Raw genomic sequence first — 12,604 nt, 5'->3', positions numbered from 1 at the left:
TGAAAGTTACTAAAGTCTTTACAGGAATTCACCCATGTGTAAAAATTATTGCATCGACGCGTCGGTGACCGTCTATAGATTTCACCTGCTCAGAAATGGAGACAATTATATCAAAAGTGTAATGGTAAATGATTTTCGAATACGATTAATTTCCCGTGAAGGCTTATATAAGTCATCTAATATTTATAAAATAGTACTAAATAAACTAATGAATAGTTGTCGCAATTCTTTTCTTAGATGGCGGCATTGGTGGTTCAGTGGTAGAGCGCTTACCTCTGATGCGTGGGGGTCCCTATTTCGATTCCCGGCCAACTGAGTTTGTGATGGACAACATCGTGCTCGTGGGTTTTCTCGGGGTACTCCCGTTTCCTCCCATTTTCTCATTCAACCAATTTTTCCATCATCATTCACTTGCTTTAATCATGATCTCTCTTAGCCTAACGGGCATGGGCTCTGGGGGGCATAACGCTAATCACCACTTGCGGTGAAATTGAGTTAGTAGGTGGAATAGGTTGGGATCGAACCACAGAAGAGTATGTTGGTAGTTTGATTTTGAAAATATAGCTGCAGATGGTAAGGGAAGCTTGTTTTGATATATATCATTGCCAGTGGCGTATTTACGATTTTGTTTTGGGGGGGCTTTGCTAACTTTATTCCTGGAAATGTGAAAATTCTGCAAGATATTTCATTTATTTTAAAATAGTAAATAAAATTTCGGGGGGCTTATGCCCGGAAGTCCCCTTTAAATACTCCACTGGTCATTGCATTCAATTGCATAGGAATATTGAACGTTCTTTGTTAGTTTACTCGTTATTTAGAAAATGTGACATACTGTGATGTTCATCCAAGCTGTTCAGTTAGCTGACTGAAATCCATGGACTCAATGGAAGATTTAGTGAATTTCAAAGAATGAAAATGTGTCATTGGACCAAAGGTCGATCTTGGATCTCATGCGTATTAAACGCAACATTATTCAGTCTTTCACTGGCCCAGCACACAATCTCAATATTGAGGTTAGTGTTCAACTAATCAGATTACTTGAACTATGCCAGAATTATATCTCTTGTACTTGAATGAATCCATATGACAGTTAAATTAAGAAAGAAGAAAAATATGATTGGTTAAATCAGGATGAGAGTGTAGGGGTTATATGAGGAGGGAATGCCCAACGTACTGGAACAGTAAACCGCAAACCCCAGCTCCTCCAGGATGACATATTTTTGCTGCTTGAATTCGATACCCCATAAAGAATTTGACGAATCAAAGTAACGATTGATGCCTTAATTTTCCAATATATGAAATATGTTGTACACACTTTATAGTTAATTTAATAACAATTTATAGATAATTAGTAGCCTGCTTTCATAGTTTTTGCTTATTTATAATTAGAGACATGCTTTTGTGGTAAATAAGAATTCGTAACTTCGTTATAAAAATATGTTTAAAGCGGGATAAAATCGGTGAATAAAAATTCAATGTAAGAACACTATTTTCCCTCGAAATTACAATTAGTTATATTTTATTTCACCTCAGATTCCAAACATCAATCATGACATGAGCTCATGCATGACTATATTAAACAATATTTGAGTTTTTAAATAAATAACACTAAGCATCCTCATTGAATAAAAGTATCATTTAATGAAAAAATAAACACACACACACACAGAACACTAATAGACAAAAATAACTTTAGTGTTCACAGTTTACTTATGTAAATAACACGTAAACATTGTTTCAATGTTTTCTGGTGTTAAATTTGTTCTTTTGTCGGTAAGTATATCTTGCAAGAAAAGAGAGCCCTCTCCACATCAACATTCGAAACTGATATGTATAATAGTTGGAGACACTTTCCAGCGATTTCTGAATGCTCATTTAACATACCCCACAACACTCCTTCCACACTATCCACTTTACCAGTAGATACCGTTTAGAGCTCATTTTGTAAGGATGTAAAATTTCAAAAAATTATAGTGGTCTGTTTTCTCAAAAATGGGGATTTTCATCACGTTGCTAGCAATTGCCAATTAGTTGTAATGAATAAATCGTAAAAGCGGGAAATATCTAGACTTGTTGCAAATTTCCCTAATTCGACAGAATTTCGCGTTTAAACGCGAGCGTTATATGGAACAAATAGTGAATATATATAGTATATATATATATATATATATATATATATATATATATATATATATATATATATATATATATATATATATATACTATATATATACTATATATATATACTATATATATACTATATATATATATATATATATATATATATATATATATATATATATATATATATATAAAACACGTAAACATTTTCATACAAAACTGATACATTTCGCATTTTCGCTTGTCACCAAAAAATCGTGTCTCTGTTTATAATAAAAAGAAGCTTACTTTAGCTACGCTTTAATAAGTTAATCTTCAAGATCATTAGATACATTGTTTTACAGTATTGTGTAAATTAATGTTATCTTATTTATGCTAATTTATGTAACTTTACAACTTTGAAACTAAAGTGTTTTTTAACATGCTTTTGTATCTTCCTAGTGGTGTTCTTAAAGAACAAGACAATATTGAAGCACACCACCCAGGTTGTCTCAACTCGACAACAAACGAAGAATTTGCATTTCCTGAACCTGAGGATGAAAATTTCGATGAGGCAGAAACATGTAACAAAAGTCCAGTATTTGTGCCGATGGAAACGCAAGTATGTTACTCTTCTTCTTCTTCTTCTTCTTCTTCTTCTTCTTCTTCTTCTTCTTCTTCTTATTATTATTATTATTATTATTATTATTATTATTATTTAGTTCTGTAAAACTTTCAATCATTATTTCGGGCACTGCTTACTGTCATCAGTGATAGAATAAGTTAGGAATAACGTAATGTTTATAGTTCACTTTTGCAACAACCATTTTGCACCAATTATTCCAGTCGTATCTATCAGGAGTGTGTTCGGCTTCATTAGCATTGTCAATCGACGTTAATGGAATATTCACTAATACAGGACGCAAAATTTCCGGTAAAGTAGGAATGGTTCTGCCTAAACTCTCAGAGCTGCACAGTTTCTCTTTCGCACGAAAATAATTGTCACTGAGGGAAAACACGGAATGTGAAGTCTTCACAGCGTTGTAACTCGCCCCCTCCTTTCATTACGAGATTCCCAAATTTGCTTCCAATTGTCACATTTTATGCAGTTTTACCTGTGAGTACTGATGCATGTGAGAGATGCTTCAGCAGTCTCAACAGAGTTAAGACAAGAATGTACTGAAGAGTGACACGCTGGATCATTTCCTGACAATTTCCATCAATGGCCCTTGACTTACGGATTTTGATGATCCGAAAATTCCAATCGACAGCTGGTATTTCTGTGCAGAGAGAGAGCGTTACACAAACGTGAAGCCTTAAGGTGAGTTTATTTTTTAAGATGTATAAGAATTGTCCAATACAAAATTGATTATCCTGATTCTAGATCTCCTCTTTGTCAAACCAAAGGCCAAGGGAAGGGGAATTGTCATAATTTGTACGTAAGAGATACTGACGACCATTTTTTTAAATTTTTTAAAATTTATTTATTTATTTATTTTGATTGGCGGGTGCGTCTGACTGAAATTTTGCGCCCTGCACTATCTTCTTCAGAATTTTAGAAGGGTTGTAGGCTATCTGTCGTTACAATTAGATTTCAGGAAGAAGACCAATAGCGAAGGATAATAGCCTTTTTCTCTTCGCTTCATTGGGTACCTAGCACTCCCTGCTGCAGAAGTTTCCAACTTGTTTTAACTGATCACACACTTTTCTTAGCACCCACGACAACTCCAAACACTTGTTTGATTTTTTAATAAGAGTAGTATAAATTACAATAGCGTAAGTCTGTTTCTAAAAAAAAGTAGTAAAAAATGAAATAATTCAGCTTAACGTCTCAGGATTATGCCCGTTAGGCTAAGGAAGACAATGATCAAAACAAATGAATGGCGATGGAAAAATTGGTGGAATGAAAAATGGAAAGAAACGGAAGTACCCCGAGAAAACCCACGGACACGATGTTGTCCACCACAAACTTAGTTGGCCGGGAATCGAACCAAGGGCCAGTATTTACTGTACTGTCTACAATTATAATTACGTATTTTAAATTTGTGTATACTTTTTTTTATTTTATTTATTTATTTATTTTTTTTTTTTACGGATAGCTATCATGTTCCATTGGTATCCGTTATTCAGAAGTCTCATTGTATTTGGAATTTTTGACAGAAAATTCAACAATCAACTACCGGTATCAGGACGGTCAGTGACCATGATTGCCTAGAAATAAGGTGAAAGAATACTGCAGTGGTGAGCGAAAAACCTTCCCATTCGTTTTGTTTACAGCACGTGTAGCTTTCTATCCGACGCCAACTTTCTTTAATCATATAATAGTCGGAAAACAGGCACTTAATTTGACATGTCGGGGTCAGCTTTTCTGACGATAGAAGATCACTTATTTATATATATAGAAGTGAGCCTGTATTTTTCAGTAAAAGTGTTAAGTTTAAGTCTGAAGTGTTTTCTTTTTTTTTTTTTTTTTTTTAACTTTTTAACTTAAGTTTTCGTGATCTCAATTTTAAAACTTTTTAAAATTTCATTGCAAATGAGTGTATTTTAAGTTACGTCATAAGCTAGACAGTTTTCTTTTTTCTAGCACGAACTTAATTTCCACACCATAGGTATACTTTTAAATGATATTATGTTAGATATAAGCTGTAAGCTGTACCCGTATACTTCCTTCTTAAAGAGGATACACACCGAAACTTCTCGATACAATAATCTCTAAGAGACAAGGTTCTACCAGCTTGCGTTGGCACCACTCATGCCCTGAGAATGATTTTGGTGAGCACATCATCCCCTTTCTCGTTATTAGTGGTTTTCCTCATAGGAGTTCGTTACTTTTATTCAAATATCTTTTAGATTGTACCTATTGTTCTCATGATGTTGGGTAAAGGTAGAAAAAAAGGTCTGTATTGTATTAATTTCGTTCTGCCTAAAGCTCCACAACGAGATTACAAGAGAAATTATTTTTTTACAGGGATGGTTATGGGTTGTAATACCACTAGCAATTTATATTTTGGAAATGCTTCATCGTGTTTTTAAACGGCAAATCCCAGTGCAAATAATGTTTGCTAGTCAACTTCCAGGAGCAGGAATTGAACTGAAACTCAGAAAGGAAGGATTTCGTTGTACTCCAGGACAGGTAAGATGATAGAAAATATTGACTTAACCTAATACAAACGAATAAAGTTAGACTTACAATACTTTTTCTTTTTAACGATGGACAGCTTCCTGTGCATCACATATTTGTTTATTTGTTTTCATTTTTTTTTTTAATTTAAAAGAACATTCTTTCCAAGTTATTCTCCGTGTTGTATTCATTTAGGGGATAAGTACCTCTTGTCATTTTTTTCTCATCCCTTTGGTATATATGGAGATTTATTATTATTATTATTATTATTATTATTATTATTATTATTATTATTATTATTATTATTATTATTATTATCATTATTATTATTATTATTATTATTATTATTATTATTATTATTATTATTATTATTATTTGAATGAACTAAAATTTTATGCTTTGGTTTTACTAATTTCTTTTTTAAAATCTTTTTAAATGTTTCTTATTTCATGAGAATTAATTTTTGTTGAACATAATTTTAATATTTAATAATCAAATTTAAATTAAATAACATCAAATTTATATTCAATGTAATTCATTTTGTAAAAGCAAGATACATATCTTCCCTTGTGGTAAGGGATAGTCTTGAAGAAGTAATCAGTAAAATTGTATTTAAAAAAATCCCCATATAAATCAAATAATCTAAAAGCAAAGATGACGTAGATACTCAACACCGTTACATTGGTCGTTACAAATCAAATGGGCTAAAAACAAAGATGACGTAGGTACTCAATACCGTTACTAATCAAATGGTCTAAAAGCAAAGATGACGTAGATACTCAACACCGTTACATTGGTCGTTACAAATCAAATGGGCTAAAAACAAAGATGTCGTAGGTACTCAACACCGTTACATTGGTCGTTACAAATCAAATGGGCTAAAAACAAAGATGACGTAGGTACTCAACACCGTTACATTGGTCGTTACAAATCAAATGGGCTAAAAACAAAGATGACGTAGGTACTCAACACCGTTACATTCGTTGTTAATTAACTAATTAAAATATAGTCGAAGGTGCAAACAGTTCGAAAGATTGTGTGTTTTTCATTCACAACTTCGTATCCGGTAGTTTGTGGGCCTAAATGGATCGAAGATGATAGGACATTCGAGTGATAGTATATCTTTATTTGAGAAGTAATGAAATTTTCGAGTATTATACTCTATATGAAGCAAAATTTCAAACTGGACTAGGTTTATTTTGTATTAACGTAGATTGTTTTTAAAAGCAACTTTAGGTGTATTTTTTCAAAAGTTGCTTTTCTCCCTGACGTATGTTTTGACAAGATTGGGTAACAAGAAGTATAAGAATACACTTCAAACTACAGTTCGGTATGAAAAACGGTTAAAACTTTCCTTCAAGCTGTAAAAAGTTGAAAGAAGTTCTCAGAACAGGGTCAGAAGTTCAACACTATAGTAGCAAGTTCATTAAACGTAAAATATGCCACAAAAATACAATATGTTATTTTCTTTTTACGAGGACTTCTGCATACACGAAAACACGAAACACCAAAGTTTTTATGCTGTTAAAAATGGATATCATTTAGAGTATGCATATACACTGACCAGCCAAAACATGACTTCAGGCTTTGCAAAGTCGTTGCAAAGTAGTAGCATGGAACATAGTAGAACCGATCGCCACACGGTGACAGGAATCTGACCCAATTAATCAATGAAATGATTGTGCGTAGAATGGGGAAGGCCGGCGATATATCAGTGTTTGATAAGGACAAGACGGCTTGAAACGAACATCTCGAAAACAGCGTGAGTTGTCGGATGTTCGCGAGCTGCCATGGTTAGTGTCTTCCAAAGGAGGAAAAAGTACGGTGAAACCCAGCACCAAACCACAAGACATGGGGTAGCCGCATCTCATTAAAGATGTTGGACATCGTAGAATGTCGAGGCTGGTAGAACAAGATTAGATGCAAACTGTAGTACAATTAACAGCAGACTTTAACAGTGGACAAAGCACGAGTGTGTGTGAACTCAGTTCATCGTACTCTGTTAGATATCGTCGTGTATCAATGTAAACCATACTACGGCAATATGGGTAACGCCTGTTATGGACACGTGTCCATCATCACTAAATTGCAGAGCAATGGCACAATGGTGCATGGTTCGATGAATTACGATACTCTCTTCATTATATCGAAGGCTGGGTCAGAACCCGTTGTCTTCCACTGAAATTACCACTTGAGATGTGGACAGTAATGAGACGATAGGACTGTGGTGACTCCATTATGATTTGGGGAACATTCATATGATCATGCATGGAGCTGCTAGAGCATGCGGAGGGCATCATGACAGGTCCTAGCTATCATCAGGCAATTGCTGATCACCGACACCTATTTATGTTGGCCATATTTCAGCTGGGAATGGCTTCTTGCAGTAGGAAACTTCCTTGTCACAATGTTGTACTGTAGTGGTTCGAAGAGCATAGTGGTGAACTTTAATTTCTAAAATGACCCCCAAACCCATATGGTGTATCATTCCTCCAACCACTTACCAAGATTTCATTGTTCCCGTCTCAATCTCATTGCTGCTGCCCTGCGAATCAAAGGATGACCTACTAGATATTAGGGAAGTGGTCATAATGTTCAGGCTGGTCAGTGTACACTGTTGCATCTGCCAGATCAGTGACGTAAAAAGGTTTCAAAGGAATGAACAAAATACTAGAGAGAGAGAGAGAGCACGGCCTGCAGAAAGTCTAACTAATGATTAGATAAGGAGGGTCAAATTAATTAATCAGTGAATTAAAGACAAAAAATAAAATAAAATAAAATAAAATAAAATAAAATAAAATAAAATAAAATAAAATAAAATAAAATAAAATAAAAAAATAAAAAAATAAAAAAATTGGAAAAATTTCTACAACATTATTAGCGATTAACAAAATAAAAATGTCCAAAAACAAGCCACATACCAATATATGCCAATATAAAAGCTCATGCGAACTTTTTGGGAAACTCGAAAAAAATATTTTTTCGTAAATCAAAAACTTGATGTTGTAGAAGAATTAAGCCACTCGTATTAAGGTAAAACTGATACTTCTTCATTATGATCCTAACAAGACGACAGTACATGCTATAGTTAATGAGATAGCCTAAAATTATCACTAACTCCTACACTTTAATTTCTGTTGAACTAATATTGTCCAAAACTTTTATACACTGCCCAGGTAGAACATTATGACCACCTACTTAATATTTGGTATGTCAATATTTGGCTCGCAGGACAACGGCAATGCAGTTTTCCATGGGAGAAATGAGTCCTTGTTATGGGTGACTGGACGAATGGCACACAACATCTACACACTAAGTCGCGTAATTCCTGTAAATTCTGCGGAGAAGTCAATGAGCTCGGATTTGACGTTCAGTGACACCCCAGAGGTGTCCAATTGATTAAGATCGGGTGAATGTGCGAGGCCATTGCAGAAATTCAAAATTCTTCATTGTGCTTCTCGAATCACTGTAGCACAACGTTGGTCTTGTGACAAGGAGCGTTGTCCTGCTGCAAAATGCCATTGCCAGCTGGAAATATACCAGACACGAATGAGCGCAGGTCTTCAGCAACAACCTGCCAATATCTAGGAGCAACCATGGTGTGGTCATAATGTTTTGATTGATCGGTGTATATGTCAGTCAATAAATCACTTCGAGCTGAAGAAAACAGCATTTTTGAGAATAAAGTCTTATGCATAGCTTTCGAGAAAATCGAACTTTTATAGCGCAAAAAAGAATGTTGTTCATTATTATTCTGATGCAGTTGATACTTTTTATCCTTCTGGAATATATTATATAATTATTTATACACTGTATGTGAAAAATATAAACTATTGACTAGCAGATTTTATGAGAGCTGTTCAGGAAATTCCAGACGTTTTGGTCTATCGTGGCAGTGGGCGAGGCTAGAGTCGCCATTTTGGTGTCAGAACGTTGCCACTCTTAGTACGCATCCAGCTGTGGTAGCCATAGGACTGTGACGCTCCTATGTCCTATCTGTGACGTGTTACAATGTGCGCTGCAATAGAAAAATTCCGCCCCTTGTAAGGTTTGTTCTGTGATGAAATTTTTCTTGGCAAAAAACCAAAAGCCAATTGAAATCCATCACCAACTGTGTGAAGTAAAGTGAGGAAAACTTAGCGCGGTGTTGTTTTTTTTTTACGACAACGCAAGTCCACACACAGCCAAGCGTACCCTAGAGCTCTTGAATGGTTTTGGATGAGAGGTGATCTATCATCCCACCATACAGCTCGGATTTGGCGCCCAGCGACTACCATCTCTTCACAGCAATGAAGACGTTGCTCGCTACACAACGCTTTGATACTAACGCCGAACTGCATGCCGATGTAAGTCAGTAGTTGAAATCGCAGGCGGCAAATTTCTACTTCGACAGTATTGGAAAACTTGTGCCACAGTATGATAAGTGCCTTAATTTGCAAGACGATTATGTGGAAAAAATAGCTTAAGGGTGTACACTCATGTCCAAAATTATTGTCGCATGTCTATAAATATGTTGTTGTAGGAATATAATTTGATAACGAATTCGCCCGGTATTTCTTATAATGTTAGTATGTGTATAATCGGCAAAGACATGTATGTGACAAGTTTCATGTCAAAAGAGCAGTAAATAAGAACAATAAAACGAAAATTAAACTTTCTTGTCCATTTAGCAACATTTTGTTTTATTCACTCTAATTTTCGTATTTATAATTCTTTTCCTATGAAATTTACCACAAATATACATTTCCCGATTATACACATAGTATCGGTATTAAAAGTACCCTGCAAAATCATTATCAAATTATATTCTTACAAGAAGACAGTTATAGATATGCGACAATCATTTTGAACATGAGTGTACCTTTCGAATATATATAATACAATTTGGTTTGTTCATTCTGTTACTTTTTTTTTATCTCAAAATGTCTCTTAATTTTTGGACAACCCTCTAAAAGTAACGCTTATACTATTTGCAGGGCTCATAGCGAGTCACTTTTTTTTAACTAAAAGTTACTTTCTTTCAAGTTGGTCACTAAAAGTTACTTTTTTGGGAGGTAAAGTGACTTTTTCGTGCATTGACAGTTTTCTAAGAAAAATATTACAAAAATAAATGGAAAAAGGCAGAAACTTGTTACTCATTACTCTTCTGAAAACTTCAGTACTTGCTGCCACATGCGAAACAGTCAGCTTTATTCTCACTTCAGCTTTTATTCTTTCTAAAGCACAATGGATGGTTGGTGGATGCTTAAGCTCTCAGGGTGGGGTTGAGAACCTTCCTGTGTCCCCTCTTCTATCATAATAGTCTTTTAGTTTTCTCTCGTAATAGTTAACGCTCCGCTCAACGTTGTGTGTATGTGTTTGTGTGGTTCATCATGTTCGTCTTATGTTATGCTTCTTGTATGTTCTTCTTAAGAGTAGGTGATGAATTTGAATATTTCATGGCTTTCAGAACTCTCAATACTAAGTTAAATATAATTTCTGGGATGAAGAAATTCGGAAATAGGCCAGAACTGGTTCCACTTACTCAGGAGCTTCTTACATCTGCTAAGACTGCTTACCATAACTACAAAGCATACTTAGAAAACCTAAGAAAGGAGGAAGCTCAAAAAGAAGAAAAGAAGAAAAGATGAAACAAAACAACAGAGAGGTGATGGAGAAATTGACAAAGGAAAAAAGGGGCATGATGAGATTTTGGTCACTTTTTGTGTGCTTCTGGTCACTTTTTCGTGTGCTTTTGGTCACTTTTCAACTATTTACAAGAGACCAGACCACTATGAGCCCTGTATTTGTAAATAATACTCATAAATAATGTAAAATATCAATAGTTTGCTTTTCTTACTTTATATCAAAAAGTTATATTGGTAATATGTTCTCTTCTAGTATGTTTTACTGCAATGTCCGACAATATCGTCCTTGGAATGGCATCCATTTACAGTTACCACGGTAGGTGGCTTACTTATTACATTAATTTTTAATTTTCTTTTTTACTTGTTTCTTCTCAATAAAAAAGTTACTTTATGGGAACAGGTATCAATTGTATATTTATCTTATTGTTTGTGAAGAAAGACTGTTGAACATTTTTTATAATTACAATTTATTTTTTACTAGTAGGACTGTGGTTTGAAATCAACTAAAACTTGAAACATATATGTATTTTTTATCAAGTACTTTTTTTTTAGTAAAAAGTTCAAACGTAGTTCTGAACTGTTCTTGATCAAAAAGTAGTTAAGCACTGTACTTAAATATTATTATTAGCTTAAATGTCCGTTCTTCGTACGGGAGAATAGGTTTATGGGAAATATATGAATCTTCTTTCTCCTTAGAATATTTATTTCAATGAGAATTTAATGATAGAAACACAGAAGGTACTGTACTTTTTGGCATAAATATTGAAACATCCTACCTCGCAAAATACATTTTTAATCTAATTTATATAATTTTAAAAGAAAGCTTGAAGTAGGTACTAACTATCTTTCAAAAGTCATTTCAAAGGATCAGACGTTTTTTGACCCCAAAAATTAATAATTCGATGCAAATCTCAGTGTTTTTTGTTATTTTATTTTTCAGCTCCCCACTCACCCTCACCCTCTGCCGATCAGTCTGAACTTGGACCTAAACGGCATTGGTAGCGTCATTATTCACTTCAGCGACCCGAAATCAATGCATAACAAACTAATATAAGTCATTTTGCATTATTTTTACGTGTTACTCCTTCCAACTCCTACTCTTTCGGGTATCTTACTCTCATAGCGCTTATTTATTTGATTGATTGAAAGTCATATGTCTAACGAGTTTGGTAGAGATGTTCCGGAGCTATGCTGGAATATACATTCATACATATACATCCAAACATGTAGATGTGCGAGCACGCCTTCCTATAAGTACCTAATCCAACTGACATGCCCGTTCATACCTAAACATCAGATTAAGTGTCATCACAATTGTAACCTAATAGCTTGCCAAACCCAAACTATGGATTCGATATTAATCTCAGTCATGTGAGACATTTTATTTCTCACCCCTTCTCACCCCCATGCCGATGGAATCTGAACTTGGACTTTAATGTTACCGGGAATGTACATAATTATTACTCTCAGCGACATCCAGAACAACGGATTCGACATTAATATCGGCCGTTATCGGTTGTTTTTATACGCCAACTTCTTCCCACCATCCTAGGGGTGCTAATGGAGGCTGGTCTTGGATTTAAACGGCATCAGGAGTGTCGCCGTTCATCTCGATGATCCCGAAAACTCTACATTAATATCAGTTCTTTTCGATCATTTTATATGTTACTCTCTTCTAGCATCTCTACATGTACCAGGGAGACTTACCTCTACTTGAGGCTATATGGGCCACGGTGGCTCAGTGGTAGAGCGT

At 34.7% G+C, this 12,604-nt stretch overlaps 1 protein-coding gene across 1 annotated transcript in view; it reads left to right on the top strand.

Moving 5' to 3' along the window:
* Positions 1-12,604, top strand: part of LOC145686641 (NADPH oxidase 4-like) — an 89,380-nt gene that overhangs the window by 53,427 nt on the left and 23,349 nt on the right. The window contains exons 7-9 of the mRNA XM_081760116.1: positions 2,563-2,722; positions 5,072-5,236; positions 11,105-11,167. Coding sequence (XP_081616242.1) covers positions 2,563-2,722; positions 5,072-5,236; positions 11,105-11,167 — 388 coding nt within the window. The remainder of the gene's footprint in view (positions 1-2,562; positions 2,723-5,071; positions 5,237-11,104; positions 11,168-12,604) is intronic.

The sequence above is a fragment of the Thermobia domestica genome, chromosome 5, assembly GCF_964235325.1.
Source record: "Thermobia domestica chromosome 5, izTheDome1.hap1.1, whole genome shotgun sequence".
NCBI lineage: Eukaryota > Metazoa > Arthropoda > Insecta > Zygentoma > Lepismatidae > Thermobia > Thermobia domestica.
This window is presented reverse-complemented; position numbering and strand designations above follow the sequence as displayed.